This window comes from Symsagittifera roscoffensis, chromosome 3, assembly GCF_963678635.1.
Source record: "Symsagittifera roscoffensis chromosome 3, txSymRosc1.1, whole genome shotgun sequence".
In the NCBI taxonomy this organism is placed as follows: domain Eukaryota; kingdom Metazoa; phylum Xenacoelomorpha; order Acoela; family Convolutidae; genus Symsagittifera; species Symsagittifera roscoffensis.
The window spans coordinates 16,923,816-16,935,837 of NC_087064.1; the positions used below are offsets into that span (position 1 = coordinate 16,923,816).

The following is a 12,022-nucleotide window of genomic DNA, read 5'->3' on the forward strand; positions in this document are numbered from 1 at the left end:
TTTTTTTCTAATCGCTCAAAATGAGGCTAAAAAATTTCAAACCAGTTTTTCTCGACATTAGTAAAGTTTTTGAAATGTTAGAAGTGGTAAGATTCACGACTTTAAGGGCTTTAATATGATATATCATTCAACTTATGCTGATTATTATTTATGTAACGTAAGTTTGAGTGGAAAAAAAAACAAAAACCCACACTTCAATAGTCGAAACTATAAATTTTCATAGATCATAAAAGCCTCTTCTTATTTTCAGTTCGTTATTTTTGATTGGCCTTTTATTATCTTCCAAAAAAAGTAAATTTTTTGTTGCATATAAAAACGCAAGGTCAACTTCATGCATGTCAACTCGCTACACTCACTGATCATGACGTTGACAGTGACTTGGGACTGTCCGAATGGGTTGGTCACTTGGATGCAGTGGGTGCCGTGGTGTTCCAGAGAGGCACACTCCGACTGCAGTTTGGCCCAGAACAGGTGTGGAGTGTCCGTTTCCTCAGTCACAATCTCCTCCGTCGGAAGCTAAACAAACCACAAGTTTACAGGTCCGGACACATTTATTTACGTAGAAGCAAAATTATCTTAGATTCTTTGTGTGCCTTCACACTCGCTATAAATTTTGACCACAGAATGTGATAAAAAAAATTCATCGCCACACGCTATTTTTGACCCCGACACACAATTTCAACTGTTCTATTTGCACACTTTAAATATACTTTGCCATAAACTAATGAGCAAAGTATCTAACGCGAAAAAGGGCTGACAATTGGTAGCAATACTCTTACAAATCACAATAGTAAAAGAGAAGAAGAAGAAGTTAACTTAAAAAAGAAAAAAAGACATCAATTTAATATTTAGTGGATTATTTACTGGATTTACTAGTCTATAGTTGTCCAGATCATACCTCTTTCTCGTCGACTGTCCAGGAGAGATCGTAGGAGCAACAGGAAGCGAACTGCACCTGTACGCAGAGAGGTTCTCCCACATTCACTTGTTCCAGCGAGTAGTCATTCTCCGGCTCAGTGATTGTTGGGGGCACACCTTTTCAAACATTTCTACAACTTGTTTAAAAGTTTAAGTTTAGGCAAGGCAATCGATTTTTTCAAAAAAAAAAAAAAATTATTGCGAGTTGGTTAAATAAGGAATTGCCTTAGAAAGCATTCTGAAATAAATGACGATCTTTCTTTGAAAAAAAAATCAAATTTGTTTTATTTCACCCGAGCCCTTAAATTTTTGTTTTTTGAAATTTGAATGGAAATCCCAATTTTTTTAAACTTACCAATAGCTAGTTGTATCTTGTGTACGAATTTCTGCCTCTTGAATTCTACTTGCACCTCATAAATTCCTTCATCATTAAATTCAACTTCATCAATGCTCCAAATGATGAACACTTCTCCCGTTTCCGAAACAGATTCGACCTTGAAATCCTTTATCTGTTCGCCATTGCGAGTGAACTGTGCGTTAAGGTCATCAGGGTTCACACGTTTGTCTAAGGGTACCTTGTACTTCAGCGTACACGGCGAGTTCTTTTGTACAACCACGTCTTCTTGGCTCTCTTTTGGCTCGACAGCAGCTAAAGCAAACGTAAACAATTTAAAATTCACTAAATTTCGTTACACGTTGTCTCGAAAAACAAAACCACCAAAAACCCAATTTTAAGTCACTAAACTCAAATTCAAAAGCTTTAAAAATGATCTGATATTATTGATCAGCAGAAAAATAAACATTCACAAAGTTGTCAACCTGTTTGAGTGTAAAAAAAATCATTTTTGAACGTTGGATGATAAAATAAAATTACATAGCTTATACTCATACAACCAATCAATGCTGGAAGAATGTACTAACGGGTCTCAAATGTTGTTATTTGCGAGTGCTTTCGGAACCCATCCTTATCGGAGACTACAATTTCTACAATCGGCAAAGTATCCATCTCCAGAACTTGCTGAGACTCCACGTTGAAAACGCAAGTCACCAACGAAGTGTTTGAATCCGCATCGCATTCTGAGCAATTCCAATCCACCAGGCTGAGCAAAGACCCATCGCAGCCCTTGATTTCAATTTTAGCATCGAGTGTCTGTTTGTCAGCAACGAAAGGAAGCGCAATTGCAATCTCGACAACGCTGCAGTTATCCGCAAGCAGGACAGTTTTTTCAGATTCACTATATTCAGGTTCCACTAAACAAAATTAATGTCAGAGGCCAAAAAAACATGACTGATTAATGTTACAGGAAAGCGCCAACTCTGAAGCCAAGCTGCACTTCGCGAACACAAGAGAAAAACAAATAATGAGAGCTCTAAAAACGGGGCGAAAAAGGAAAATGCAAGAAAAATATATTTCACTGAATATAAACAAAATTGAAAACGCTATGAAGATTTTCGCACTTTGACTGCACAACAAAAACGTCCTAATTTGCATTATTTTTTTGCATAATTTTTGTTCCGTTTACTGAAAATTGGGAAGAACTTTTTGTATTTGGGTGGGTTTTAGTTTTTTTCTTTTTTTTTGCTTTCCTCGTAAATTCAGGAACCACAAATAAACATCGTAATGAGTCGAGTGTTATATTACATGAAAACTCTTTCAGCCCTAATTCTAAAGACGTTTAAAAATATCAAACAGTTTTTCTCAATGTCGTGAAAAACTCTTTGAAATTTTTGATATTTGGTTTAATTTTGAGCGAATGTGAGCGAGCAGGCTTACAATAGCTTATTTATGCTTAATTTAAGCTGTGAAAACTTAGCTTTACTCAAATAGAATTATTGTTTGGAGTTTTTTAGCGCCAATTTGGGATCAACAAATTCGAAAAAATTCTGCAAAGAAGGAAAAAACATTTTTTTAAAAAAAATTTTCTTAAGATTAAAAAAAAATTTATAGTCAATTTTCTACAAAACTGTTTTAAATTTTTCTTATTTTACTATGATTTTGAACATGCTTATCTTCTAGTGTTTCGTTTAGATCTTTTCATCACACCACGCAGAACAGACGATGCTTAACTGAAAAAAAAACTTTTTTTTTTGTATTTTTCAAAACTGTGGTCGGAACATTCTGTGTTACTTGCACAATCACCAGCCATCCTTCTTTTCTGAGACATCAGGCAACATAGAATGCGCATTCAAATTGTCACAGAACTCGTATAATCATTGCACAAAGTTTGGTTTTTATATGTGCAAATTAGGATTGAATAAACTTGACAGATTGAATATAACTTCGCTTGCAAACACGCTAGAGTAGAAAAACAGTTGACTCCTTATTGCAAAAAAAAACGTAAAAAGCTTAAGCAAAAAACCTGATCTTTTCAATGAAACAAAAAAACTAAAGAATTAACAAGGCCAACATACTACTGTCGGCCAAATACAATTTTTGCTTCTTTGGGAAAATTGAAACTTTAATCTTATTTGAAAACTAAAATTCAAGCTCCACCCTCCATTTGCAGTTACTTGGAGGGAGAGTGTTAAGATCTTTTCATTCAGCAAAAGAATTTGATTGCACTTCAAAAAATTAGAGATTTAACTGACAAATTGAAAAAAAACAGGGACAATTTTAAGATAATTTTCGAAAAAAAAAATCATCCGATTTAGTTGACGAGATCATTTATTAAGAAGCAAAACACATAAGCAAAAATAAAAAAAAAATGTGTCAACAAACTTAAGAAAACCAAAAAACTGAAGACAAAGAGGCGAAAACTTCGTTTGCAAACACGAGCGAGGACATGACAAAAAGCAGCTCTATAAAGTGCAATACTAAAGTAGAAATAAATCTCGAATTAGTGAAAAAAAAATTCACAGCATCTGTTCTCTAGTAATCAGAGAAAAGATGCTATAAAATTTTCACTGCTAGAGATCGTGATGATAGCAAAAAAGCCACCAGTTAAGCAAATGAGGTCAGATAAAAAAGAAAGTTGGTACTAACACATTACGCTGATCGCAGGTGTAAACAATGAAGAAAACAATGCATCCCTGTTAACGCTGTTTGAATTTTAAAAAACGTTTCGATCGAAATGTTTTCATAAAAAACCCACTTACAAAACACTCGCTCAAAAATTAATTACCATGGAAACTCACCCTCCAAACTAAAGTCATCAAAGTTTTTCAATTTTGCACATTTGCAATCGGCGAGTAACATTTTTTGTAGCTAAGGAAATTGAATGGAAAATCACGAAAAAATCAGACGGCGAAAAAACGTTTGAGCTCCTTCAAACTTTTACTTTTCCCTGGAAAAAAGCAGCAAAAACTTAATGAATCAGATAAGTTTTTTCTTCCATTTTCAATTTATGGTGAAAAATTGTTTTTAAAAACTCACCAATGGCAACTGCAATCTTGTGGATGTACTTTTGCCGTTTGTAATCGACTGTGATAGTATAGAGTCCTTCATCACTAGCTTGTACTTCATTCAGCAGTGATTGAATTAGAGTCGACTTGTCTTCGTCATTTGCATTAACAGAGAAAGTGTCAACTGGTTTGTCATCGTGGTAGACGGTAACTTTAAGTTGATTTTCATCAGTGGCAACAATGTTAGGTAGCGTAAATGACAAACTACGCGTTGAGTTCCTCAAAGCTGTCAATTCTTCGCTGCTCTCAACGGGCTCAGGTATTTCTGTTATCAGCAGAACAAAACTTAGTTATATCGATGTGAAAAAGTAGTCAACGATTTTTGAAACTTTCCTTTTTTTAAATTTCTAAATTTAAATTTTCTCCGCAGCCAGTGTTTTTGCTTCGAACTTACTATCATTGTTTGTTCATCAAAATGGACCAAACCATATCTTTAAAACGGGACTAAAAATTGCGTTCCGTGAAAGTTGCGCACAAGACAAAAATTATATACATTTCAAAAATAACACTTGATAATTTTTTACCAGTTGAAAATTTGTAGTTTTTTGTAAATGTTCGAAAATTGAAGCTAAGTTGTACAATTATTTAACAACAGCCAATAAACTATAATAATTATTTGCTTAAATATTATGTGATTTCGACTTTGAAAAGGCGAAAACACGTCTTGAATAAAATCTTTAAGCCAATTTTTCTCATAAATTTCTTTTCCTAAGCTTTCATCGCGGTTTTCATCACAAATCGAACAATAATAGATTTTGTTCGAAATTCTTAAGGTTTTCAAATGAACATACCGGCTTCGAATTTGGCAAGGAGCGAATGCTTTTTGGAGCCCTCTACATCGGACAAGATAACATTGACAACCGGAAGTTGTTCCAACTTCATAAGATAATCAGTGTCCACAATAAAAGAACATGTTATCAGAGAAGCCTCTGATACCTCATCCACATCCGAGCAACTCCATTCGACCAAATTAAGGGCTGATTCGTCACAACCCTTGACATTTGCAATGACGTCAAATGTTTGCTTCAGTACGGCAAAAGGTACAGCAAACGAAATTTCAATTTCAGTAGCTTCAGGCGTCAGTTGCACCGTCTTTTCTGACTCGCTTATTTCGGGTTCGACTAAAATAAACTTTTTTGTGAGAAAAAAATTCCAGTGATTCAGCTTGTATGTATTCAATAAGTTACTTGCACTAAAAGATCTGCAAATTTTAATTTGCGTTCAACCAAAATATACGCGTAATTTTTGCATCAGCTATCCAAAATAATGAGCTCATTTCACGCAATTGACAACGAACATTAAGAACGGATAGCTTTAAAAATTTAATGAAATCAAGGACGCGGAAATGTGCTTCGAAATTTAATTCGAGATGCCTGGAACATAATACTTCATCATACAATTTTTCTGATTACACGAAACGTTTCATTTCGACACCTTTTTGATAAATCTAACTGAAAAAACACATGCTCTATATTGCCCGATTTAAGTAGCTTTTGCCTTGCGCTGTGAGCTTCAAGGCAAGGCCCTGAATGTTCCAGCCGCCATCTAATTGGTCTTGAAAAGTTTTTGGTAAATTGAGTATTGGCAAAACAATGGATTTTAGGCTGATCATGCTGAAATTCAAGTGTTACAATTTGAGTAGTTTTGAATTAATAAAACAAATTAGCTGCCTCAATTTAATTTGGAACGATTTTGTAGAGCGGGATAATTCGCGACGCTTCCAATTTATCAAACGACGAGTTTAACCAGCGTCATGGTATGATACTTTAGTCGTTTGTACACAAGATTGGGCACATGCAGATCAAGAGATTGTTCCCACAAGGAACTAGCGTTTCTGAAAAAAAAACCACCCTTAGCATTTATAGTCCGAACAATAAAATCCAACTTTGAAAATGAAGTCCATCGGAAATTTTGCCGCCAGTTCTATTTCCTCGTTGAAAAGCAAACTTCTTTATTTTAATTGAACAAGTCGACAGTTAGCTGAACTTATTGCTTGAAGTTAAAACTCGAAAGCTGCTAAAAACCGATCAGAGTTTTTCTTACAAAAATGAAATAAAAAAACACATCTGAACCAACTAATGTTCCACTTAAATCAGAAGAAAAACAAGCTTTTACTCATCTGAGTTTTTTTGGTTCAAGACAAAAAAAAACAACATACACCATATTCCTTTCTACAGGTAGGTAGTAGTGCGGCAACAGATTTTAAGCTGAAATCAATGATAGTCAATGTGCAAGTAGCTTAGAATGATCTGACCTCATTCATAAAACTATAAATAAAAATCTTCAAATTTCCAAGTTCTTCACATTAGTGTTGTTTTTTTGTGCGTGGTTTCATTAAAAAAATTTACAAAAGCGTAGAAAAATAATCAATAGCGCATAATTGACAACAGTTGTTGTCAAAAAACCCAACGCAAAGTTGGAAAAGTTTCGAAGAATTAACTGTATATCAAGTTGAAACTGTTTAATTTTCGAGAACAATTTTTGATTGACACTTGCGGTTGAAGCTGTTTGATTGAAGCTGTTTTATGTTTTAGTTTCCGGTTGAATTTTTTCAAATTTCACGAACAATTTATGATTGCTTTTTTTTTGTTGATAAAATCAACCCAATTTAAGAAAACTGAATTAATTGGGAATTTTCATTCCGCTGGGATTACATAGAGGCAAAGCTGCGCTTCGCAAGCACTTGAGAGAACACTAAGAAGCAGTTCTATCAAGTGACATAAGAAAAAGTAGAAATAAGCCTTGAATTTGCGAAAACTCGAGGCTTAATAAAAACTCAAATTAGCAAAAATCTGCGACCTAAAAAATTTGAGTCTCACGCACTATTCATTCAGTCACGGATGCTTAAAATCCTTATACTAGCCACCAATAAGGCGACTATACAAGCTAATAAATTGCCAGTTCGATGCAACAAAAGCAGCACCAAATACAAAAAGATACAATTTTGCAGGTAATAAATTGCAAATCATAAAGCCACATCATGTAAAAATTATACATTTCAAAAAACTGCGAGATATATTGAGTTTGAAACAAATAGCTTTTTTCGGTTTACTTGATTAATTAGAGATGCATCAACTGTGTAAACTTATAATTATTCGAATGTCAAAGCGCATGTTATTAATAAGCTGTAAAGGTGCAACAAATGGGCTGTCATGCCAATTCGGTGCAGCACATTCGATGCAGCATATTTTATTGCCTTAATTCGCAACTATATTTGCGACTTAGTCGCAACAAAAGTCGCAACAATATTTGCAAATTAGGTTGAAAAAAATCGTACTATAACACTTTGCTTCGCAAGTGTAAAAAATAAAATACACTTCCGAAAATAGAAATCGATCATATTTTTTTCGCGTTGTATCCCCTTTTGTTTTATATGAGCTCATTTACCTACCTTTTAGCAACGGAGTTTCAACTGAACTCAAAAACTGCACGTATAACTATATGCATTCTTACCATCATTAATATGTCTGAGGATATTTCTGAAAAAAATCATAAAGACCTATCTAGGAAAAAACCACTTCGTACTTTTATACTCATTAAGAAACAAAAAAATTTTCTCAAATTCATGCCAAAAAAAGTTTGTTACAGAAAAATTTTAATGCCAAAGCTGCGCTAAATAAAGCTTCCAAAAGTAATTTTTGTTTTTTGAAAACAAGTTTTTAAGCCTAAATAACCATGTATTATATAACAAACGTTATTTGATCGATTTACTTAATCGCTCAAATCTAGTCTGAAAATCAACAATTTCAGGCCGATATTTTTCAATACTGAGAGAAAATTTTGATTAATTGAAATCACGACTGAAAACACTTTATTATGATACATCACTTGACCCATTCCGATGATCATCTGTGGTACCTTGCTTTGAGCGGAAAAAATAAAACAAACCGTATTTTCAATTGTCGAAACAGCCAGAACCGCCAATTATTGTGTATGTAACACAAAGTTTCATCCGCAATATAATACTTTTAAGAAATAGTTTTGAAATTGTGTCCAAAAATTTCCAAAAATTTCCAATCAGTTTAAAAAAAACACCCATAGACTAAGTTCCTCCTTTTTTTTCAGATATCAAAAACTTCAGCATTTCTATAAAAACCTTATGTGTGGCAAGCATGAAAAAAAGGAATTTCACCAGCTATACAAAAACACTTCCGAAGAAAACACTTCAACATACCAACAGAGACTGCAATCTTGTGAATGTATTTTTGCCTCTTGTATTCGACATTGATGGTGTAGATTCCTTCATCACTAGACTGAACCTCACTCAGCAGGGTCTGAATAAGAGTTGACATGTCTTCTTTGTTGGAGTTGATAGTGAAAGCGTCAAGAGGCGTGTCATCGTGGTAAATAGAAACATTAAATTGACTGTCATCTTGAGCAACAATGCTGGGTAAAATGAACGACAGATTGCAAGTTGAGTTCTTCAAAGCCTTTACATCATCGCAGGTCTCAACGGGCTCGGTTGTTTCTATGGCAACAAATAAGACTACTGAGAGCAAAAAAGAAGCACCAAATTTAAGTTTCCGCTCCACTGATTAAAAAAGCCTAAATGTTTTCCGCCGTACCTTTTAACAGAGAGATTTAAAAATATCTTATTGGTCATAAAAGTTGAAATTTAACACCCCAAAGAATAGACGAATGCTGAATATTACCAGTTACATCCCAAACAAAAGAAACTCAGAAACCAAAAACTTTACGAGGTATTAAAACAATTCGTTTTTTGACGTCAAACGAGAGCCGGTAAAAGTTTTCACTAAAAACAATTGTGTTTTTTTCCAACCAAACCATGAAAAATACGAAGAGTGTCAACTGCTTGCAGTAAAATGAAACAACGTTTCTGGGCTTACCAGTTTCAAAAGTAGCAACAAGAGAATGCTTTTTGAAGCCATCTTTGTCGGACAAAGCAATAGCGACAATGGGAAGCTCTTCTAGCTGCAATAGACAGTCAGTATTCACATTGAATGAACACGTGATCAAAGAAGTCTCCGACTCCTCGTCAACTTCCGAGCAATTCCAATCAGCCAAACTGAGTAATGACTCATCACAACCAGTGACATTTGCAACAACATCAAAAGTTTCCTTGTCGGCAGCGAATGGAACGGCAAAAGAAACTTGAATTTCAGTACTTTCTTCAGTCAGCAGCACTGTTTGTTCTGACTCACTGATTTCTGGCTCCACTACAAAACGATTTTAATTAGAATCATCAAAATCTTTCCGTCACTAGCAAGTGAAAGTCATCAACTTGTTTGAATATACTCGAAGTAGAAGCTAACTGGACTGGATGTAGTGAAAAGAATATAAGAAGTGCACAGAAAATAGGAGCATAAGAGGACTGGACGGATGCCCTTTAAGGAGTCAGATATCTCACTGCTCAAAAATACGCTCAAGCCAAAAATTCGCTCCTTGGCACTATTGGCACTATTCTAAGACACCATTTTAACCGACCAGACCTGAAAATTTGCTAAGGGAGCATTTCGTGCAAATTATATTGATACTGAGGTAGAACCGCTCGCCAAAAAAAACTCATCTTTATGCAAGGCCCCCATTTATTGAAGTTACTCGACCTACTAATTGAACATCTGATAACTGAAAATAATTTAAATACTTGTTGCTTTTTTATACCAACCCACCAGCCGCTAAAAAAATCGACAATAAATTTTTTGCATCTTGCTCGCTTGAATATTATTTTAGCTGCAGTAGCCACGTCTCCATCAAAATTCAACCAATTGTCTGTTCTGCTCCTTTTTATTTCAAATGGGCCTCTTTCAATAAAGATTTAACTCAAAATGCATAATTCCAACAGTAAAAAAGATGCAACAATGACTTTGCGAAGAGCTCAGAAGCAAAACCTGTCGAGCAACTAAAATGAATGTTAACATATTACCTTTTCAAAAATGTTTTTAGCAAACATTTATTTGTAATTTTTAAAAAATATAAAATCCCTTAAACCTAATACGCCACAAAGAGTGAAATGTTTTACAACGATAAAGAATGTTAACAAAATTTTTCAGGACAATTTTTACCAAAAAAGTGTAGTAATTTTTTTTTTAGAAAATAAAACCTATCAAACATAAACAGCAAGAATATGAAAACAATTCTACGAGCACTCACCAACAGCAACTGCAATCTTGTGGGTGTACTTTTGCCGCTTGTACTCGACTGTGATAGTGTAAAGCCCTTGATCACTAGATTGTACTTCATTCAGCAGTGATTGAATTAGAGTGGATTTGTCGTCTTCATTAGCATTGATAGAGAACGTTTCAATTCGTTTATCATCGTGGTGCACAGTAACTTCAATTTGATTGTTATCATCAACCACAAGATCGGGCAAAGTGAATGACAAATTGCAAGTTGAGTTTTTCAGTACTGTCATTTCTTCACCGGTCTCAGTTGGCACCAATTTTTCTACAGCAAATCGAAAATTTGAAACAGCTAAACACCATACAAAATATTTGACTACGTTTTACAACCAATTGACCAAAAACTGGCTCAAAAACTTTTTGTTTGAATAATCCCTAAATGCCAGTAAGTCATTAATTTAGGATAATTTTTTTCAGAAAACATTAAAACTATCAAGTTTCTTTGTAAACTTATTTGATTTAACAGGACCAAATAACTGAATATATGTTGTATCTTACCAGTTTCGAATTTCACAACAAGAGAATGCTTTTTAAAGCCATCTTTGTCGGACAAAGCAAGAGCGACAATGGGAAGCTCTTCTAGCTGCAATAGACAGTCAGTATTCACATTGAATGAACACGTGATCAAAGAAGTCTCCGACTCCTCGTCAACTTCTGAGCAATTCCAATCAGCCAAACTGAGTAATGACTCATGACAACCAGTGACATTTGCAACAACATCAAAAGTTTTCTTGTCGGCAGCGAATGGAACGGCAAAAGAAACTTGAATTTCAGTATTTTCTTCAGTCAGCAGCACTGTTTTCTCTGACTCACTGATTTCTGGCTCCACTGCAAAAAAAAAGTTAATTAGAATGATGAAAAAAGTTATTAGCACCCTTATCCTTGATCGTTTTCAAAGTTTTTATCCCAAAAAGTCAGAACGAAGCTTTATGTCAGAGGCAAGTGAAAGCCATCAAATTGTTAGAAAAATTATTCGGATTAACAGCGGGCTTGAAGGGCAGAGTAAACGGATGCCCACTGAAATATTTAAAAAAATCACAAACCAAAATTTTTTTCATTTGCCATCCATTTCAACCGACCAACAAACCATTAGAACTTTCAAAGCGCTAATTTTTTTTACAAAAATGAACTAAAATTGAGGAAGTGCCGCGAAACAAAAACAATTTTGTACAAGGTCTCAAGATTTTGAAGTTAACAGACCGAACAATTGTTTTATCTGGACACCGGAAAACACTGGAAAAAAATTTTCCTTTTAAAAACTCAGCTGTTCAATTAAAAAATTGTAGATTTTTTAGCGACACATCAATCGTCAAAAAGCTGCAGTTGCCATGTCTTTATCAAAATTGAACCAATTGAGAGTTTTGTTATTTTATTTTATGTCATATTGGCTAGTTTCACTCAAGAGCGTTCCGTTGCAAACTAGTCAAAACAAAAACCTGTCGAGCAACGACAGTGAATGTTAACAAGATTTTTCAGGACAATTTTTACCAAAAATGTAGTAATTTTTTTTCAGAAAATAAAACCTATCAAACATAATCAGCAAAAATATGAAAACAATTCTA

At 34.4% G+C, this 12,022-nt stretch overlaps 1 protein-coding gene across 2 annotated transcripts in view; it reads right to left on the reverse strand.

Moving 5' to 3' along the window:
• Positions 1-12,022, reverse strand: part of LOC134842492 (uncharacterized) — a 41,818-nt gene that overhangs the window by 21,484 nt on the left and 8,312 nt on the right. For both annotated transcript variants that reach the window (XM_063858859.1, XM_063858860.1), the window contains exons 12-21: positions 10,959-11,288; positions 10,432-10,725; positions 9,168-9,497; positions 8,495-8,788; positions 5,112-5,441; positions 4,292-4,585; positions 1,840-2,169; positions 1,274-1,567; positions 899-1,035; positions 357-516 (exon numbers count right to left, since the gene is read on the reverse strand). In XM_063858859.1, coding sequence (XP_063714929.1) covers positions 357-516; positions 899-1,035; positions 1,274-1,567; positions 1,840-2,169; positions 4,292-4,585; positions 5,112-5,441; positions 8,495-8,788; positions 9,168-9,497; positions 10,432-10,725; positions 10,959-11,288 — 2,793 coding nt within the window. The remainder of the gene's footprint in view (positions 1-356; positions 517-898; positions 1,036-1,273; positions 1,568-1,839; positions 2,170-4,291; positions 4,586-5,111; positions 5,442-8,494; positions 8,789-9,167; positions 9,498-10,431; positions 10,726-10,958; positions 11,289-12,022) is intronic.